At 40.3% G+C, this 22476-nt stretch overlaps 1 protein-coding gene across 3 annotated transcripts in view; it reads right to left on the bottom strand.

Moving 5' to 3' along the window:
• Positions 1 to 22476, bottom strand: part of ADAMTS9 (ADAM metallopeptidase with thrombospondin type 1 motif 9) — a 162476-nt gene that overhangs the window by 68184 nt on the left and 71816 nt on the right. For 2 of the 3 annotated variants that reach the window (XM_065933342.1, XM_065933345.1), the window contains exons 20-27: positions 18987 to 19197; positions 18340 to 18504; positions 16378 to 16542; positions 12849 to 12968; positions 9727 to 9831; positions 9421 to 9588; positions 7144 to 7413; positions 2305 to 2466 (exon numbers count right to left, since the gene is read on the bottom strand). In XM_065933342.1, the coding sequence (XP_065789414.1) occupies positions 2305 to 2466; positions 7144 to 7413; positions 9421 to 9588; positions 9727 to 9831; positions 12849 to 12968; positions 16378 to 16542; positions 18340 to 18504; positions 18987 to 19197 (1366 nt within the window). The remainder of the gene's footprint in view (positions 1 to 2304; positions 2467 to 7143; positions 7414 to 9420; positions 9589 to 9726; positions 9832 to 12848; positions 12969 to 16377; positions 16543 to 18339; positions 18505 to 18986; positions 19198 to 22476) is intronic. The other variant, XM_065933344.1, reaches the window with a different exon arrangement.

Genomic DNA, 22476 nt, shown 5'->3' with positions numbered 1-22476 from the left:
TCATCAAGAGGAGAGTGTTAACTATATAGGGCAACTGAGCTTAAGAGAGCATAACTTGATAAAGGTCAATTCAGCAGCAGGTGTCCAGGATAAGATTACAGCCTTTTCTTTCAGGTATTCAAAGCCCCAAAATCAAAGAAACAGATAAAAATCTAAAAACCACTTAGTACCAAATAAAGGATATAATGACTGAGCTGGTTTCTTTTCTGGCAACCTCTAGGAAGTTGTCACCAACCTTTTGGCTATTCTGTCACTCCAGTCTCCGTAGACCTTTCTGACATCCAAATATTTTATGCTATCTTTGAATCTGAGGATAATGATGGCATTCCCCTAGGATGAGTCAACAGTGTGGTGGGAATGCTGGATATGGTTCTGACTGTTGGCTGGACCCACGCTTCTGAGACAGGAACAAGTTGTATTTCTTGGACAGTACCGTGGAGCTTATATCCAGGAACACTGTTCCCCTGCTGTGTCAAGGCCAGATCTCCCATGGAATTTGGAATGATCTGGTCTGTGCTGACAGTCAGCATCCCAGCAAATGCGTGTACTCTCCTGGCTTCAATCCAATTACAGAAGCTTACGCACAGGCCCCATGGGACAGAGCTTTACGAGGAGTTTCAGGAAACCCAAAATATATGTGTCTCCAAACCTGACTTCCCTTTCCGGTCTTTCAGCAAAGCCCTCCAGAATGACGTACTATCAACAGAAGTTAACAAAACTCTGTTATGAGCACCTATGACTACTAGGTTACGTGAATGAAAGCATGAAATTTGGATACGGGATTTCGATTAGCAAAGGGGTGTAGACTAACATGCCCCTCCATCTCATGTGTCTCTGTTCCCCTCTTGGTGGGCATAGGGGGCCTCCATGATGTTAATCCTTGTGTTTTATTTTATAAATTTTATAGTCAAGACAGAACAACTCAACAAACTCTAAGTATGTGCTCTCCCTGTAGATTCGAGAGTAGAAATATATATTCTCTTTTAATTAAATACAAAACAATAAACATCTAAGTCCTACACATGATAGTGGCTTAAAACCTTATTCAATAATATAGTAATACTAATGATAATTATTATTAGCAGTAATAACACTGATTATCATTATTATAATAGCAGTTAACTATGATTGAAGGCTATGGGCTAGGTTTTGATGTGCACTATCTCTTATCCCATGGACAGAGGAGCCTGGTGGGCCAGAGTCCACGGGGTCGCAAAGAGTCGGAAACAACTGAGCGATTTAACTAACTAATCTCATATAATAAACATGAATGTTATGAAGTGGGTGCCAGTATTATTCTCATGTACAGATGAGAATACAGATATTTGGCAAAGTTATATTATTTGTCAAAGACACAAAGCTCGTAAGAGTCACTGGGACAGGGGCCCAGTTTTGTCTGCTCCAAATACTCCACGGGCTTTCATCAATCATAGTTGACAATCCTTTTTTTATTAATTTTTATTGGCATGGAGTTGTTTTACAATTAGTAGTACAAAAGCAGTAGCTTTTGTGTTAGTTTCTGTTATACAGTGGAATGAATCAGTTATATGTTTACATATATCCCCTCTTTTTTGGATTTCCTTCCTATTCAGGTCACCACAGAGCACTGAGTAGAGTTCCCTGTGCTCCACGGTAGGTTCTCATTAGCTATCCATTTTATACACAGTAGTGTATACACGTTAATCCCAATCTCCCAATTCTTCCTCCCCACTCCCCCTTGGTATCCATTCATTCGTTCTCTACACCTGTGTCTCTATTTTCATAGCAAGCAATTCTTAAAAGGTTAAGAGCTGAAGAATTTGATTATTTGAGACTACACAGCTAATTATTCACTTCTATGATTACAATGCATCACCTCTGATAAGAATAACAGCTCCTAATCCCTGATGAACAACAGCTGGTTCATTATGAATTTGAAATACTGGGAGACACAATGCCATGAGAACAAGGGTGCACCACAAACACCCCCAAATTATGAAGATGGCAAAACTTCCATTAATTAATTTAACACACATTTCCAGTCACTTTAAAAGCACCCATGTTTTAATCAGCAGAGGTTAACATTTTAAACTAGCATTATCTGTATTCTTTCCTAACTCATCTCTCTGATGTAGTCAAGCCATCTCTATTTGGTAATAAATGCACTTTTAAAATAGTCCAGAATTAAGATGGATCTCCTAGTTAATCTGAAGTCAAGAAGTTTTAACTAGAGCCAGTTCTTCTTCCTTCAAATAAACTGTGAACAACAGCACTGTTTGGTATTTGTTTTTTCCCAAAGGATGTATAAGTGGAGTTTGCGCTCACCTCTCCCCAGCTGCCATAAGCCCACTGAGGGCAAGGGCCAGATTCGCAGGCTCTGTGCTCATCAGGTTTGATTCTCTCCACACAGTCGTTGGCAGTGTATCCATTCTCATCCTGACACACAACAACACGCCGCTGGGACCCACCAGCACAGGTACTGGAACACTGAACACAGCAGACATCAGTCAACAGGTTAATCCCCACCTCAGGCTCCGCCTCGAGGACACAGAAAGCAGCTGGCTGAAGGGTCAGAGACAAATGTGGCAGAAACCACTCTCAAGTCGTCCACAATGGACAGAATGTAATCCTGAGCGGACCCTTCCATGGAGCTGCTTAGTGTTCAGGTCTTAGCAATATTTGCAGGACAGAAATACCACTTCCCCCTTGTGCATGTTAGGTCTCAGTAGGTGTTTAGGAACTGTCTAATGAGTGATCAGGTCTTGTGATTTCCAGAGCAATTCGATTCATCCTCTGCAACTAGGAGAGGTGCAGACATACTGACTGACACCACAGTCTACTGGGAAATCCTTTTTCTTTTCAAAACTGCTAGCACTTATTTAGAACCAACATTTAACCTCCCTTTCAACACAGGGGTCAAATCACTTGCTTGAGGGATTGCCAGTTGTTGAAATTAAGCTTCTATACTAACTCCTTCAATTATCCAAGGAAAACATCATGGAATGCACTTACATATCATTTCCTTTCAGCTAACAATCCCTTCTCTCCCTTCACAAAGCCTCTACTTTCGTAGGTAATGTAGCGAGATTTGTTTTTCTTCTTTATTCTTATTCCCTGTGAACTTGAATTCCATACGGACACACTTCTCTTCAGGTGCATGAGCCCAGCCATGTCCTCATGGTTACCACAGAATCATGGTCAGCCTTCAGCTTGTTTCCCACACAAGCTTCTCATAGCTCTCTTATTTATCTGCATCTTGAGTGTTTTTTTTTCCTTTCCATTTTTTCCTTATCTTTTGAAACCTGATGTGTTTGCTAGTCTCCTTCACTCTGACCCTTAACTTGTAAAATCTGTTTACCTGTAAAAAAAAATCATCAAGTCCTCTAAGCAGTGCAATTCTCAGGACTTATCAAGTCTCAAACTGTATTTGCAACATTGTTTTTGAGTTCCAGGTTCCAATGGTTGATATGTGCTATCAAACTCCAGCTCAAACTAGTGTTATTTAAAAATAACTGCAAATACTGCTCCTTGCTGGTCACCTTTTATATAAAGATGCGAAAAAGTTTTTTACTTATTGTACTGGACTTTAGTTCAATTTCCCTGCCAATGTTGGTCAAATTATGAATGATATTCAAATATACTGAGCTTAATTTTTTAAATGCAGAGCAGGAAAATAGATTTATTAATTCTGTCTGAGCAATTATTTAGGAAATTTTGATTTAAAAAAATCCCACCTCTCTTCTCTGAGGGTTCTGTTATACTTATTCTAAACTTAAAAATACTTGTTTTCTACTTTTAAACAGCTTAGTATGTAAGAAACACAGAGAACTATTATTTTAATAGGCTTTGTTTGGGGCCAAGAATTTGATATCTTAGGAAGGACCTTCAATAGTATAAAGAGATTTGGAATATATATTTTGGCCCTTGGATTTTTCCTTTGATAATAAAATCTTGATTCATCTGTTTATTATTTCACCTATGTTATTGTCCCCAACAAAATGATAAGTCTCCTTAGAGAACTTCAATATTATACTTGTATCCCTAGTAGCTTCCACAGTACTGGTCACATGATTAGAGTTTCTGGAAGGAACAGTTTCATAAACCACAGGCTATCCTCCCTTCAATATGGCAGAGTGGAGCAAGGAGGGACAACAGAGCCACGGTCAACTTAATGCACTGGCTGCCTAGTGACCAGTCCAATGCTTCCTACAGAGACTCTGACCAGAGACAGAGGTCAGCTGGGGGTCAATTAACTTGCACAGCACAGTCTAGAACTCGCACTGCACCATTCTAAACCCAGGGTCAGAGTCTTTACACTCCCATATACAGGTGAAATACTGTACATGATCTCTCTCCAGGTCCAATTTTGCCACATTTTTTTTTTTTTTAATTAATAAGGATTCTTCATTCCATTCCCATGTTGCAGAATTTCACTCTGGACTACTTTTGTTAACACTTTTCCTATCCTCTTTAGACAACATATTTTCCTAGGTAAACATTCCTTTGAACAAACCCTGTATCTATCATCCACACTCTACAAAACAAGAGAGAATGGCCATTAGGGAAGCAAGAGATGATGGACATCTGTTTGTTTGTTTGTTTTAATCTGCTGTATATTTCCCATTGATATCTGGCAGGCTGGATTTCCCTTTAAGAAATCCATCAATGGACCTCACCTTAGTGGGACTGTATTTTTTTGGGGCCATGCCATGCCGTATGAAGGACCTTAGTTCGCTGACCAGGGATCAAACCTGTGCCCCTGCAGTGGAAGTGTGGAGTCTCAATCTCTGGACTACCAGGGAAGACCCAGTAGGACTATCTTTTAAGAAGTTCTACACTTTCCTGATCAAGGAGTAAGTGGAACTGGCTGAGCCAATCAGACTTTCCTGGGAATTAGAATCCTGAGCAGAGCAACCCAAGGGTAGTTCAGAGTGAAAAGGGTTCATTAAGACAGATACTTCTTAAAGAAATGATCTTACAGATATTGTTCCATCTAAACTGGCAAACCACAGCCTCGGGGCCAAATCCGGCCTGCCAGCTGCATTTATAACTAAAGCTTTATGGGAACACAGCCATGTCCACTTGTTTACATATTGTCTATGCCTGCTTTTGTGCTAAGACAGCTGAGTCTGTTAGTTGCAACAGAGACTGTATGGTCCACACGGCTGAAAATATTATCTGGCCCTTTGCAGAAAAAATTTACCAACCCCCAATGAGATCCCTGAAGATGCTCTGGGCTCAGTCTCTACTGGGGCTAACTGAACAGTTTTGCTTTCCCTTGAAAGAACCAGTTCCTTTTCTTTCGCTTACAACCGGAGACCCCTAGTCGCTAACACTGAAAATCGCATAGAAGGTTTGGCTTTACACAAACACATCCTGGAGAAAGAAGTTCTGATTCCAGAATCTACTGAAAATGCTAGATTCCCATTCTCTAGTGTTCATAATTCTCTGCTGCCTTTCCTGATGTTGCAGTCAGGAAGAATCAAGCATCCCAAACCACGAAGAGATGCATATGCATGCCACACACTCCTGGGAGTAAGTCAGGCAAGTCAAGCAAGAGCTGAAAAATCTCATCATCCACCTTCAGCCTCACTTAACTTAGAAAAAAAAAAAAATCCCCAAACAAAAAACAGGCACAATGAGGAGAAGAATGGTATTGCCCATTGCTGCAAAAAGGTTACTTAATCCTCCTTAATTGGGAACTCTGCCCAAGGGCAGAATCATTCAATCTTAAAGGAATGCATTATCCACAAATGTAGTCCTAAACAAGAATAGCTTTCAATTTTTTTTAAATTCTAACTTTATCATTAGAATACACATGTTTAAGCTGTGAATTTTTTCAACTGGAAAAATCATGGAACACTCTGTGATGACCTCACTTGATCACTCTTTAATTTCGTAGAACCCAAATTTCTTCTAACCCAGGCAAAAGAAGTTTCAAAGTGGAAAGTAAGGGAGGAGAATGAGGTGGTGAAGGTCCCAGGCAGATGTTCTGCTTACAATCAAGAGATGCAGTGTATAAAAACCCTTAGGGGCCATCAACATTCACAGGAAAGTAAGCCTAATTCATTGAAACATAACCATGGTAGAAAACTGACCGGTTCCTTCTAATGCTTTTTAATTCAGAAATAATTAAACACAAGGTTAGCAGTACTAGAAGGAAACAAATAATAAACAATTAAAAAGAAGACTTCATGAGAGATTAATAAACACCAAACTCCCCAAACCTCCCCCGGGATCTCCTACTGCCCTACCCTTCCTGTAGCTCCTTTAGACATGTCCAGTATTACAGATATAATTATTATTTGGAAAACTATTCAGTAAAAATTTCTAGAACTTTTGAGAGCATATTTTTCCTTTGAATGTTAAATACTATTTGTCAAGTTCTTCCTAATTTGAAGGATAAAGACAATGATAACAATAATCATCAACATTTAATTTTCACTCTATGGCAGGGAGAGTGTGAAACAGTATTTGCATTGCTTGATTTAATTCTTATAGCAACCCAGCAAAGTCACCACTATTGTTAACTTTGTATTAGAGATGATGAAACAGGCTCAAATTGGAGGGAGGACCGGCTGAAGATCTCAAAATTGGAAAGTGCAAGTCCTTGGATCAAACAGAGGCAACTTCTCTCAAAGCCTCTGCAGTTAACCATTCAGTTATGGTATTTTTCCTCTAAGCACAGATTTTTCCCAGTTGAGTGTTTCTCTCCTAATCCACTACTACAAATGGCATAGCAATTGTGCCACTTTAAGACTGCACTCATCTGGAAAATAGCAAGAAGGAAAATTACTTTCATTAAAAATTTCCTTTCAGAAAAGTTCTTCTGCCCTTTGAATTTTCCTTCAGGTAAGGAGAAGTCATCCGCCAGCTCCACGATCAATCATCATGGCCTTCACAGTACCTTCTAGGAGGCTGCCTGATCAAGTCACCCAGCAGCGACACCCCCTCCTCCACCCGGTTAGAGGTTAAGGTAGCTTAGAGTTGTCTCAAGTGACACCTCTTCCGGGACTACAATTAACCCCAACAAATGAAAAGTGCACATCAATCCCTCCTGAGATAAAAATGTTCCAGAGGTGTTTCTAGTCTGCTTCTCTCTGAGCACTATATCATGTGAAAGAGAAGAAGGCAAATTCGGGAAAGACTTGAGGGAATACTCACCGCTCCCCAGGGCCCTGTCCTCCACTGATTTCCTCCGAGCACATGGGTGCGGCTAGGGCTGATGCTCCTGGGGTGATAGTCCTCATTCAGGAAAGGGTTCTGAGAAAGGTCTGTGTCTGGGGTCCACTGAGGGCATGGTGACATGGAACAGTCCTGGTCAGTTTCTGGGATATAATCTGCGTCGCACTCGCTTTGATCGATCACGTGGTCACTGTAGTTGACACAGACCACTTGCCGGGTCGTCCTACCTTGCCCACATGTCACGGAGCACTACATTGGATATTCAGAAAGGGAAAGAGAAAGGATATTCAGCCAGCTGCTCAGGCCAAAAAGCCTGGCATACACCCTGGTGGCTCAGGTGGTAAAGAATCTGCCTGCACCGTGGGAGGCCCGTTTTTCATCCCTGGGTTGGGAAGGTCACCTGGGGAAGGGAATGGCCACCCACTCCAGCATTCTTGCCTGGAGAAGTCCATGAATAGAGGAGTCTAGAGGGTTACAGTCCATGGGGTTACAAAGAGTCAGACATGACTGAGTGACTAACACTTTCACTTTTCACATCCCAGTCTCTCCCCTCTTCTTCCCACCACAAGGCCATTTCAGGGAGAATGCCTGTTGTGTATATTCAAAATAAACCCCCAGTCAGCTACTTCCCATAATCTCTGCCATTGCCTCCCTGGTCCAGGCCACCACCTTCCCCTGCCAGGACTATTGCAGTAGCCTTTCAGCTGGGGTCCTGTTTGTAATCTTGACGCCTTCACCCACAATCCAAGTCTGTTATCCACAGATATGTCAAGCATATCATAAACCATGACCCTTGCTAACAAAACTCCCATCATGTCATTCATCTAGTGACAACCCAATTCACTGTGAATCATGTCCAAAGTCCTTACCTTGACCTGGTAGGCGCTTCATGATGTGGTCACTGGCTACCTTTTTGACACATCTCTTTATTCTCTATACCCTGAACTCCAGACCCACTGACCTTATGGATGTTTTTTGACTAGGCCAAAACACCCCAATCTCAGGGTCTTTGCAGCCACTCTACTTTCTGTTGCACAACACAGATATTCATGTGTCTCACTGCTTCACTTCATGCAAGCCCTGGTTAGTGCAATGTGGGGACTTTTCGGACTACCTTTTCTAAAAGCACATCATCTCCTTCTCTCCACCATCACTGTGCTTGACCTTTTTTCTAGTACTTATCAGTATCTGGTGCTGTATCATATATTTATATCATTTGTTCACTGACTGAAATTGCCACTGCCATGATCTTCATAAAGGCAAGGGCTTTCTTATTTGTCAGTCACTGCCCTTTCTTAGCAAGTTTTACAAATACCTGGTGAGTAGACTGATGGATGTGATAGACATCTGTGTGTGTGTATGTTTGGAAGCTCAGGGCATGAGAATGATGTTATCTACCATTTACTGAGCACCTTCTTCATTCTAAGCATTTAACAGACAGACTCTCAAACAATCCTTACCACCTTATAAGCTATTCTTTTTAGCCTCTTTTAAGAGAAGAAGAAATTGAAGTTCAAGGATTTACACCAGACTGTCCAAGGTCATGCAGCCAGTTAACGTCAAGGTCTGGATGTTTACACAGCTCTCTCTGAATCCAAAGATTTGGATTTTCTTTCAGATTTCACATATGTATTGATGGTGTTTATTGAGATATTCATCTCCATTCTCTTTAGCTATCCTGATCTTTGGATTTCCTGGACTCAGAAGCGTTTTGCAAGGCAGAAAGCAGCAGCTACCTGAAGAGAAAGGCTTTTTCTATTTTTATAAAAGTCCACAGGTGATTCTCAGTGGGCACAGGCGGCTGGGTCCACAGCGTTAGCTGAGGATTCCCACTTCTTACTCTTGGCAGGAAAGCAGAGGCACAGGACTTCAGGGAACCACAGGATGCAGGAGGAACCCAGATTCAAACTGAGGCTCCCCTTTACTCCCCTACTTCTCCCTGCCACTCCTCTCGGGCACTCCACAAGCCTACTACATTCTAATGTGGCTTGGCTCAATTAAAACTGCATTTTTCAATCAGCCCAACAGGATGTGGGCTTAAGTAGACTGTAAGTTGATTTACACATTTTGAAGAAATGTGCATTTCTTGCACATCTGGCTACGATTCATACCAGCTGCACATAGATGGAGAAAAGTAACTCACAAACCAAAGTCCAATTCTAAAACCGTACTGATTGACCTTCTTGACCCATGACTAGTAATTCTTCTTACGGCTCCCCCAGTCCTCTCCCAATTCCAAAGAATTCACTTGCTTACAGGGTTCCAGTCCAGGGCCTTCCACTGCCCGCAGGGAGTCACAGAACATTCCTCCTTTGCCACTGGTCTAGGCAGGGTCGCACAGGCACTGTCATCAGCCACAGAACCGTCCTCATCCCGACAGCTGACATATCTCATCCGGGTACCTTTTCCACAAGCGGCTGAGCACTGGGTGTTGGGGTGAAACAATGCAGAAAGGTTATCTGAAACGGTCATTCACGTGATAGAAACCTACTTCCTAAAGTCGTGTCAGGGAATATCTGCCTCTCCTTCCACCCTCTCCACTTCTTCCATTCTACTTCTTACTGGAGTCCAGGACCCAAATCGCCACTGGGTCCTTGGTGCACTGTGTGTGCTTCTCCTTGCTTCTGGGGCAGCTGGGGGAGGGTGACAAGATGGCAATTCACAGTCCTAGAAGATGGGAAGAAAAAGCCAACGTTACCTTTCAGCCACAGCACATACGAATATAAGGACTGATAATTCTAAGATCTCAGGCTTCAGTGTGATTTGGGGCAAGTCACACAACAAGTCACATGACATCTTGGGCTTCCCTAGTGGCTCAGACAGTAAAGAATCTGCCTGCAATGCGGGAAAACTGGATTCAATCCCTGGGTCGGGAAGATCCCCTGGAAAAGGGAATGGCAACCCACTCCATTCTTGGTATTCTTGCCTGGAGTGGGTATTCTTGCCTGGAAAATTCCATGTACAGAGAAACCTGGTGGGTTACAGTCCATGGAGTTACAAAGAGTCGGGCAAGACTGAGTGACTAACACTTTCATTTTCACATGACATCTCTCAGTTTCAACTACAAATTCAACTGTAAAATGGGATACAATCTGAGTCCCTTTGTGGGTTCCTTAATACAGAGCAAGAATTTACTTTATAAATTTCTTTCTTTTTTTTTGGCCATGCCTCATGCCACTTGCAATTTTAGTTTCCCAACCAGGAATCAAAACTGTGCTCCCTGCAGTGGAAGCAGTAAATCTTAACCACTGGACCACCAGGGAACTCCCTTCTTCATGATTTTCAAAACCATATTTATTTACCTATTTGTGTGAAGAAAGATACTATAAAATGGCACATAATTTAGGAAAAAGCAATATGCACTTTTAAAATCATTATTACTTAAAAAATTTCTGAATGCCAAATTCTGTTCCTACATTTCATTTCCTAGTCAGATTTTGCTAACCATGAATGTGCCTTTCCAAGTGTACCTGAAGATACTTCCTGAAGCCCTGAAGAAGGTCAAATCTAGCTATAAGAGGTGTGTTCAATATCCCAAAGCCTAGAATTTGTATCACATCCCTCAATCAGAGGAAATTCTTATAATGGACTGAGGTTATCCATGCATAGATAATATTCCCGGATTTACAAATGGGAAAATGGACGTCCACACCTGATTACTATTCCAAGCATCAGTGGTTATCAAATGTTCTTTGATTAAACGCATACCCATTAAATTCCCAGGAAACCCTGGGCACAGTGCAAAGTGCTAGAGGCTCAAGGCTGAAGTGACTTTAGGAAGCTTACAGACCGGACAGGAAATTCTGTTATCTGGCTCCAGACCTTGCCGATTCCTCTGCCTGGGTCCAAAGAAAGGCACAGGGAACTTGGCACACAGTGAAGAATTTATTCACATGCTACAACTGCAGAAGCTTCCCTATAGTCAGTCCACGAACATTACTGAATAACTTAGAAATATACTTTGTGAATTTCTAAGGGAGTTGCTAAGCCCTCATTTCTTTGATTGTTCAGATGTCACAGCTAATACTTCCCAGTTAACATGCAGTGGGTTGGAGCATTTCAATAAATAAAACTAAGAATGACACAAGTCACATGTGGTATTTGGTTAACTGATCAGTGATGACAACATGAACTACAGCACCATACTCATTTCCTTTTGAGACTCTTTATCCATCAACGACCCAAGTTGCAAAGTGGCAGAGTGAGGGTCTCAGAGCAAGGCAGTACAGCTGCCAGATGGGGCCTTAGAGCGTGAGTTCTGGCATAGCATGGATTCAATCCTATCTTCAGCAATTAGCAAAGCTGATGTGAAAACCCGTTTCTCATGACATACTCTCTTTATATAAATGATACCAGAATCGAGGTCCACATTGAACAGTATACTGGTGAATGATTATCAACTAGATCTCTTGAGAAACAAGGTGTGTTTATAGATACAAGTATGTGTGTGTGTGTGTATATACCTGTATATATATGCTGATTATAAGTTTTTTTCTGATATAAATAAATGTGTAGCATAAAATTTACAAATAGTAATAGATATAAAATTTTAAATTTTACATTCCATAGGGTCAATTAATTTTTACAGATTATTTTTGTTGATTTTTGCTGAGCTCTTGAATCTAGTGCCAAACTATGGCTGTCACTGCTAGACCAGAGTAGTTCTGACATGAATGTTAGCTGATACTTTGCTTACAACTAAGAGTACTGTGAAGGAGAAACAATGAAGATGCATGTCAGAACTTCACCTATTCACCAATGACATGAACAATTTCTTTGCTGAGTCAGGCAATAATTTTCAAATAACAGAAAGATATTTCTTTAATTTTTTTGTGTGTGTTCTTCACAACATAATAGTTGCAGATATAAGACTGTTTAAAGTTGAGTCTGCATTATTAACACTTGCTACATCACCTTTTTAAGCCAAAATAATCAACATGAAAATCAATTAAACTCTGACTCACAGCATTTGCTGGTTTCTGTGATGTAAGTACTCTCACTACGGCCAGTGTCAACCTAACAAGTTAGTATCAATGAACACAGACTGGGAAAGGATGTGCAATGGTTCACCATCATATAGTATTTTCACCATGGAAATACATACAAATATAACGTAAACCACAGTAATAAGAAATAAAATAGTAAAATATAGGAAGATAATTAGAAAGTGATAAGTCCTGAATATTTCTCAACATATTTTTAATATTATCTATTTAATTATATGTTTTTATTTTCAATTTTCAACAATGGCAGTATGTAACAACCAGCTTGCAAAATCTCTGAAAATTTACCAATCATCACTTGTGAGCTGGAATAAGACAGCTCCAACACATGCAGCCTGAACATATGATACCATTTGCTGAACCCTACATTGGAATTATTAAAAAAAAAAAAAAATCTGAGTTCAAGAAAACCAGCACGAAGAGTCAATCTTCACCACCTAGGAAGAATCAGAATTAAGAATCTACATACAATTCAATGAAATAGAGAAGACAAAAGTGCTACATCAAAAAATTAGATCCAGAATATAACACATAAGTAAATCCAGAACAATTTAGTTAACCTACTGTTTCCTCTACCTACATACTTACCTATGAAAGGACTTCTGTTTTGACTGAGCTCCTGGGAAGTTTTGGCATCTTAGTGCCCAAGGTCAATAACTGATTTTGACAAAGGAAACTTACCTGGGTGTCAGTTGGTCTAGTCGCTGCATTGCAGTCATTGTCATCCACCACTGACATGTAAGTCCCAATGATGCATTTCACTGCTCTTAGCTGGTATCCCTGTCCACAAGTGACACTGCACTGAGGGGAAGAAATAAAACAGAAAGTATATACAATCTAGCAAACGTTCTCTTTCCCTAACTTCACCCGTAACATTCACAAGAGAAAAAATATTTCCATCCTAGTGGGCCAGAGGACTGGCACTCCCAAGAAATTAGTTAAGAGCAGGGAATTCTACTTTGTTCAAATTACACTGATCAATTATCAAGACATCACATGGAATTATCTCTACCTGCCATAGGAACGATGTCTATAGTTTAATTCCTTGACTGCGAACCCCTGGAAGGAGGGGAGTACATGTCAATCATATACCTAGCAGAATGCTGTGGCTAAAATAGGTACTTTGTAAAGTTCTTATTTGACTTCTGAAAAATTTCCCTAAAGAAATACAGTTTGCATCAATATTTCTATACAAGAATGGTCATCACAATATTATTTATAAAAGACAAAATATTAGAAACCACCTAAATAGGGAAGAACCAAAGTCAATTCAATGCACCATAGCAAACAGATCATAAAGGAAATATGTCCACTAAGGGTAACTGTTATATTTAAAATTGGTTAAAAAACAGTAAGTAGAGGGAGTGATGTCATGGAAAGGGCAGATAGTAAAGACCTGATCCATTTCCCCTCTCTGAAAAAGCTATCAAACTGGCAGAAAGTGGCAGAATCAAGTTTTCTTAAAGAAGAGGGTTCTTCAGAATTTTGGACTCTGTGGGAGAAGGCGAGGTTGGGATGTTTCGAGAGAACAGCATCGAAACATGTATATTATCTAGGGTGAAACAGATCACCAGCCCAGGCTGGATGCATGAGACAAGTGCTCGGGCCTGGTGTACTGAGAAGACCCAGAGGAATCGGGTGGAGAGGGAGGTGGGAGGGGGATCGGGATGGGGAATACTTGTAAATCCATGGCTGATTCATGTCAATGTATGACAAAAACCACTACAATATTGTAAATAAAGTAATTAGCCTCCAACTAATAAAAATAAATGGAAAAAAAAGAGGGTTCTTTAAAAAGATAATAAAATTTATAAACCTTTACCTAGACTGATTAAAAGTAAAACAGAGAAGATGCAAACAATTAAAATCAGAAATGAAAGTGAGAGTACTGCTCTTGACTATAGCAATAAAAAGGGATAGTGAAAGTAGTGTGGACAATTCTATGCCAACATATTAGCCAATCTAGATGAAACACATGAATTTCCAAACCCATACAAACTATCCAGAAACACACAAATCACATCCAGAAACACACAAATCACAAAATCTGACTTAAGAAGAAACAGAAAAGAAGTAAAAATATTGACACAGCAATCAAAGATCTCATAATAAAAAAAAGTCTTAAGACCAGAGGGCTTCACTGGTAAATTCTCCCAAACATTTATAGAAGAATTAAGCACTATTCAGACTTCCCTAGTGGCTCAGACGGTTAAGCGTCTGTCTACAATGTGGGAGACCTGAGTTCGATCCCTGGGTTGGGAAGATCCCCTGGAGAAGGAAATGGCAACCAACTCCAGTACTCTTGCCTAGAAAATCCCATGGACGGAGGAGCCTGGTGTTCATGGGGTCACAGAGAGTTGGACACGACGAAGTGACTTCACTTTTTTTCACTAAGCACTATTCACAACAGCAAAAAAAGTGCAAACAAGCCAAATGTCCTTAGAGGGATAAATGGATAAATTATGGTATATGCACACACGGAATATTATGCAGACATAAAAAAGGATGAGGTATAGATGTGTGCTACAGCATGATGAACCTCAAAAACATGCTATGTGAAAGAAGCTGGCGACACAAACAATCATGTATTGTATGATTTCATTTGTATGAAATACTTAGAATAAGTAAACTCATGGAGCTAGAAAGCAGAATGCTGGCTACAGGGTTGAAGGAGAAATGGGGAATAACAGCTTGATGAGTACTTTAGCATGATATAATGTTTTAGAACTAGACAGAGGTAGAAGTTGCACAACATTCTGAATGTACTAAATGTCACTGATTTGTTCACTTCAAAATGGCTAATTTTGTTAAATGAGTTTTACTTCAATCAACAAAATAAGTACAATTCTAATACTAGTTTTTAAAACATAAGAAAATCATAAATGTATTAACTCTGAAATACAGAGTTAGGAGTATGGCTATCGCCTTTTTGCTAAATTGCTTTTTGCAAAACTTCTCTTATAAACATGAACTATCCTTCAATAATATTAAGGGAAAAACAACAATAGTTGGTTGCCGTGAACTGCATGTTTAGTTAAAGGAAGGACAAATCTCTGGCTAGGATTGACATATAGACATATGTCACATATATGACATATAGACATGGAAAAAAAAAAAGGCCAGTTAGTTCTAAAAGATGTTATCTTCAAATCTTAACAGTGGCCCTGAGCTGCACTCTCCACCTGTTACTATTCACAAGAGATATGCAGATGTAGGCAAAAAGGAGGCAAGATATGGAGTGTAGGCAGACTCCACCCATTTACTAAGGGTGATCAAACATGATCAACCATTCTGACCACCACGGATGCTGTGTTAACAGGGCACATTCAGAAGAGTCCCAATGTGAATGGTAGAAACTGTAAAGATGCAGTAATAAAGCTGCTCTCATTCACTGCACGCATGCTGGAAATGAAGACATAAGCCGGGGGCTGAAGAGGCGGTGACTGTGGTTGGACTGGGTGGAGGGAGAGGCAGTCTTAGAGAGATTACGTAAGTGACAGCAAACAGCTGCTTTGCTTCTCTAGGGAACTTGGAGTGCTACTTAAATAGTACCCAGAACGCTTTTGTTTCTATATTAGGAAAGACTTAATTCTAAGAGTCAGGGCCTCTTAAATGGAAGCCCAAGGGAGATTCTCACTCTCTCCTTTCAGAATAGTTCAAGTGACTGTGAAACCAACAATAGGGACTTGGAAGAGATTCTTTCAAAGAGACAGGATGCCTGCAAACTTTGATCTAATTAATTTTGTTTGAAAAGCCTGACTTATTTTTAAGAGGTGAGCTTAGGAATCATGACACTGGGAGCTAAAACATCCCTTTCAAATCCCAGCCCAGACCCTCCTGCCAAAGACACTGGCGCTGGATCACATTCTGTTACCAACCCACAGCCACATGCTAGTAGATAGCACCAGCCAGGCACAAGGAGATCTGTTGTGAATTTGTTCAAATGTGCGTGTGCTCAAGCTACAGTTTTAACCCAAGGGTGAACGCCCACACATGGGCCTGGAAAGGGAATGATCAGCTCCAGGAGGGGAACAACAACCCTCAGAAGTGTGGCAGACCAGTTACAGAGTTTCCAGCGCTTGGTGCCACAGAGGTACTGCGCATGCCACATGCTACAGAGGTGAAGTCCCTGCTACTGGAATGTCCCTCTGCAGGCCTGCTCCAGATAAGAAGGAAAGAATGTAGTTAAGAACTTTATCATTCAAAATACCTGTCCCCAGGGACCCGCCTGCCAGGACGCACATTCTGGCTGCTGACAGGTCTGCATGGAGGTCGGTTTGGTCTCAGGGTCACAGATCCTATCATTTAATCGCTCTTCGCCAAACTGACACCAGACCTGGCGGTGCTTATGCCCTTTTCCGCAGGTGACCAAGCACTGTAAGGAAAGGCACAGCTGGTCAGGGTCGCTTCTGAACAACGCACTCTGGTTTTTGCGGATTAGTCACTGATTAGCACAGCCAGGTATGCTCTTTTCCCAGAGCAAAGCTCTCTCTCTCGTCGCAATCTGTAAACATATTAAGACTTATGCTTTTTGCTCTGTCACTCATTCATTCATTCTGTCTTTAGCCAGGCTCTGGGCCAGTTTCAAGCACAGCATAAACTTCACACAGCATCGTGCTCTGAAATCCTGAAAAATAGCATCCATGGCTTGGTAGCATACGAGTTAAGGGTAGGGAATTTACGAGTCAGATTAACTTGGGTTTTAACCTAATACAATTGACTATGGATAGTAAGTTAAGTGATCTTCCAGTACTTCAGTTTTCTTGGCTGTACAATGGGAATACAATAGTGCTAATGGCCAGTAATTGTGAAAACTAAATGAGAAAAACCCAAGTGAAGTGCTTAGTTCCTGTTCATTTAAGGAGTCTTAAATATAATAATCATTGTTATCTACATTCATTGTAGACAACTTGAAAAATACAGAAAAACATAAAAGAGAAAATTATAACAAGCCCCAAGTCTCACTATCTACCTAGGGATACTGTTATTAAAATATTGCTCTTTTCTTCCTCTTTTAAGCTATGGAACGTTGGGATCATACTGAATACATATTTTGATATTTCCCACCTCTATTTCATTATGTATTTTTGGAAAGATTTGTTACGTAACTTGCTATGATACTTCATCTAGTATTAGCTATCTAGGTAGAACTTAAATCCAATGCCTTCTTTCATCTTTTTTTTTTTTAAACCAAATATGGGATCGAGATTGAAGCTAAGGCTGCTTTTATGATAAACACAAGCACTAGCTTTCCTGTTAATCTGTCCAGGAGTCAGACACTGTTAATCACATGTACTGCTACTTTTCTGCCATTTAGAGACATTAACAGTATTGTTTTAAGACTGAGATTTTATTTAATGTTCAAAGTAAACAGTTACTATTGCACTTACCTGAATGAGATAAGGAAATGGATACCGAAGCTGTAGAAATCTCTTTCCCCCCAAATTCCTGACTTGGCCCAAAGAATAAGACAATTTCTGTTCCCCTGCCATGTGTTCCTCTGAAGGAAGGTGCATTTGAGGTGGCGGGGAAGGGGGGACCTGCTCAGAGACAATCTTACTGGGAAATATTAGCACTGTCTATAAAATTGAGAAAGAGCCTTCATCTTCTTTCTCTTGTTGTCCCGGGACTATCTTGCTAAACAATTTGATATGATCAAATAAGAGACAAACAAAGCATAAACCTGGAACACTCAGCCTGGTCCTTTCTCTTTTTTCCCCCAAGTTTTCCACTAGCAACTGGATGGATAATCAAATAGGTCACTTGCTAGGGTTCAATTCTCTCATTTCAAAGATAAGCAATCAGGGAACCTCATTTTTTTTAAACTTCAAATCTAAACCAGTGCAGCTTTATAATTAATAAAGCTCTGATTTCCTTTACAGCAACTTAGCCAGGTCTGAAAGAGGAGAGAAGGTCAGGGACTGGAACTTCAAAGATCCCCAATAGAAGCTATTATGGTGGGTGATCCAGCTAAACCCACTGCGACTCTGAGATCACCCATGGACCAGTCATATCCAGTTAAGACAATCACAGGGTGGGTGGAAGAAGAGTTGTTTCTTCAATGGGAAGTGGGAGAGAGGTGCAGCTGGTTTAACTTTGGACTGACCTGGAGAGGCTCAGAAGTGAGCATCAGAGATGACCTGTTGGGGAATTAACAGCCTTCCCATCTCACCTCTGACCAGTCTCCTGATTTCCACTCTGGACAGGATACCTCACTGCACTTCTGAATGGTGACTTTCTCTTGATGAGTGCATTTGCTGTCATCCAGTACATCATTACGGGTGTTGACACAAATAGCCCTTCTCCTCTGGGTTCCACCATCACAGCTTTTAGAACACTGAAAGGAAAAAAAATTAAGCCGAAGTGTGGCTAAGTTTCTCACCAAGCATGCTCAGGATACTGGCTAGGCTATCTTGTCTCTTCCAATTCTAAGGAAACAACCAACCAACAAAGCCGTCAGTTCTACTTGTTCTTTTTAGGGGTATATGTTTATGGTATCAATTTATTTACCAGGTTCATAACAAAGCCAATATTAGCAAATTGGCACAGGACAACAAAATCAGAAGTGGCCTGTGGGATATGAAGAAAGTGTTAGGCTAAGTTGTTCCACCACTTCCAATTTTCCATATGCTATGCCCACACCAGACATTATACATCAATTGTATTACTCTTTTCTGTAGTTTTAATGAAGGTAGGCATTATAAGTCGATCATGGTACTCTTAATGACATTTCCTTCCTCAACGCAGCTCTGTAAGGAGCCATCATCAACTAATCAGATTTAACATCCAAGAAGACTCTCTGAATGAGAACCAACTTACTTCAGTCCAAGCTGAATAGCGCCAGCCTCCGGTGTTACACTCTCCTGAGCATTTTTCCTGGTTGCTTGGTTTGGGGTGACTACTGCAAAAGCCGTCATCAACCTTCTCAGTCTTCCCATCGAGCCTGCTGTACTTGGCACAGTAGATGTCTAATGTGCGGTAACCTAAACCACACTGGGCGCTACATTCACCCCTGCTGGCCACGTGCCACCTATGCACAAACCATGGAGGAGAAACCAATATTACTGTTAAATATATATGTCTTATCTAGACTCAATTGGTAGAAGAGCTGAATTCTGTTTTTTTCCTTAAATACCATAAACCCCAAACCACAGTCAGTTACTGAAATGCAATTTGAAACCAACATTTCCATGTATTTTTCATCACTGCCAACATACATGAAAGTCACAGAATGACAGTCAGAGATTCTATCTTTGTGAAGATTCTCCCCCAATAAAGTCAATGTGAAATTCAAGCAACTAAAAAGAAAAAAAAATGGAATTCAACAGGGGGAAAAAAAAACAATTTTATATTTAAAAGACTCATGCAACCCAGCATTTTGTTAGTCATGTAGGCTGCTTTTTAACAGAGAACAAACGACTGTTGGAAACATTCCCTCACAAACTTCTAGGTGGCCACGTGCTGGAAAATGCTCAATGGACATTCTATGAATTAACAAAGGAATGGATTACAATTAATTAAATACTTAATTGGAACTATAACTGAATTTCAAGTATCATAAACTTTACCTGGTGAATAAAGATTGTATGGACCATATATATAACTCAATTACAGTATTTTTTAAAGACTAATGTTTTTAGAACAGTTTTAGGTTCCATGACAAAACTAAGAGGAAGGTACAGAGATCTCCCCACACCCCTGCCCCCACACATGCACAGCCTCCTGATTATCAACATACCCCCAGCAGAGTGTAACATTTGTCACACTGATGGACCGTTGTTGACACATCATTATCACCGAAGTCTACAGTTTTCCTTAGAGTTCACTCCTGATGCTATATATTCCATGGGTTGGACATATGTATAGTGAAACATGTCCACCATTATAGTATCACGTGGACCTAAAAATCCTCTGTGCTCCACCTATCTATCCTTTCCAGCCCCACAATCATTCACTTTTAAAATTAGATTTGAGTCTACAAACTTTTGTAAACTTTGTATCCCTAGCACATATAATAAGCCCTTCTTGGCACACAGGAGGTGCTCAGTATGTACTGATAAATCAAGTGGCTCTTTTAACACTACAGTAATGGTGGAGAAAAGAAAAAAAAATTACTTGAAATGAATAGAACAGTCTAAATAAATGAGCTTGAGACATGTTATGTTGATCAAATTTAGCAATCCCAAAAGGATGATTTCACTCTTGATCATTAGTTTTCTCCAGCTCAGAAACTCGGTGGTTTGTTGAATACTAAAGCCCTAAGAGTTCTCCCATCTATACTCAGGAAGAAAAGAGGAGCACTGGACACACACTTATCTCGGAATTTCTCACAAACGCTCAAAAGTAGGTCAGAGTTGACCCACTTCTACATTTGGCATATAAAGTGGGCTACTGAGATGTTCTGTGAGAGTGACATAGTATTTGGCGGATTTGTTCTAACCGGAAAATGTTATATGGGGATTGTACAACAGTGCTTTATCTCATCCTGTCAAAGTTTAATCTGGGCAAACTCTCACTTCCCTAAGGAAGTGAGCCAAGAAACGTGGACCAATTCAACAGAGGCATCTGGAACTTCCATCTGCCCTTTGATTCCTGGTTACCTTCTCTTTGCCTTCATCATCACTTCCTTGTGGAAAGGTTATTTTCCATCCTGGAAAAGGGAGACAGGAATCCTCCTCCCCTCCCCACAAGAAAGCACACCAGCAGCTTGGGCTGGAACAGTGTGCTAGAGTTTCCCTGATGTCCACAGTCCCCAGATATCGGGCAGAGAATGTGGTCTGTGGAAAGGTCACAGTACTGCCTTAGGAAAGGTCTCAAAATGCTATTACTCACTTCATTTATTCTCACCTGGAAAGTCATCTCACCCTCAGTGTTTTGAATTCATTCATTCATGTCAGGTGACAATTTATTGCAGAAAGGCAAAGTATTTGTTAAGAAATGGGAACAGAAAAAAATTGTATTTCTCTGTGGGTGTGTGGGGTATTGTGGCATTAAATAACTTGGGGAACTACTGATATAAGTAGGTTCTTCTATTGCAGAACTTCTCAAGGCCCTCAAATTGTTAATCCAAGCTACAAATCTTCACATAGTGGAGGAGACAGTAATTCTTCTCACATACTGGTTTGCTCTGGATCATCTTGCTGAACTAGTGTTCCATAAAAAGACACATAAAAAGGTTTTCGGGAAAACTAACAGTTTGAGCAACCAGTGCAATCCTCTCTACTATTTTTCCATTTTGCACACAGATGGTTGGCAATAATTAGTATAAATCACAATTAATAGCAATTTTCAGGTTGACAGAGAGAAGACAGTAATGCTTATTTGAACTTTGTTTCTGCGTTTGCATGTTTTTCAGTGAATAACTTTATTCTTCCAACAATCTGTAAACACCAGCAAGATATGCATTTGAATGCTAACAAATGAACATGATCTTCAAGGGAATTCCCAGATGGTTCACTGGTTAGTACTTTGCTCTCACTGCTAAGGGCCTGGGTTCAATTCTTGGTTGAGGAGCTAAGATCCCAAAAGCCTTGTAGTGCAGCCAAAAAACAAACATGATCTACTTAATTTAAGACGTGAGCATGTACCTGTCTAGTTATAAGGCTGTGAAAACTAGCAGTAAACTTACCATTTTTCCTTTTTATTTCTAAATTATTACCCTCAAGGTGTGTCACTTCTACCACAGATACTTGTACCAAAAAGCAAGCTAAAGTTCCTTCACTTCCTCTTCTTTAATCAGCCAGAGGTGCCATCATCATCCAAGCCTGTTCCCCGAGCTAGTTTCCTCCTTTGGTATCAGTAGAGTTTAGGTTTTTAGTTTTTTAAGCTAGTATTAAAAAAAAAAAGGTGACTTTCTCCAAATGGGGAATTTAGAATAGCACCTTTGATATACCTCTCTCAGACTCTGTTTTCCTTATTTCTGAAGTGGAGATAATAATACTACTTCACCACTGTGCTGTTTGAGGAATTAATGTATTAATTTTATAGGATAGATAAATAAGTAGGATGTTAATTAAGATTATATAACAATTAATATATAAATATTAGGATAATTCGTGCTTTCTCAGTCACTTCAGTTGTGTCTGAATCTTTGTGACCCCATGGACTGTAGCCAACCAGGCTCCACGGTCCATGGAATTTTCCAGGCAAGAATACTGGAGTGGGTTGCCATTTTCCCCTCAAGGGGATCCTCCCAACCCAGGAATCAAAACATAATGTTTAAATATGGTTCTTAGTAAATGGTTGACTCTACTGATGAATGATATTTACAGTACTAATTAATACTAGTTAATTATTATTATTTTCAATG

The sequence above is a fragment of the Muntiacus reevesi genome, chromosome 4, assembly GCF_963930625.1.
Source record: "Muntiacus reevesi chromosome 4, mMunRee1.1, whole genome shotgun sequence".
In the NCBI taxonomy this organism is placed as follows: Eukaryota; Metazoa; Chordata; class Mammalia; order Artiodactyla; family Cervidae; genus Muntiacus; species Muntiacus reevesi.
Note: the sequence above shows the minus strand (reverse complement) of the source record. Positions and strands in the feature narration are given on the sequence as shown.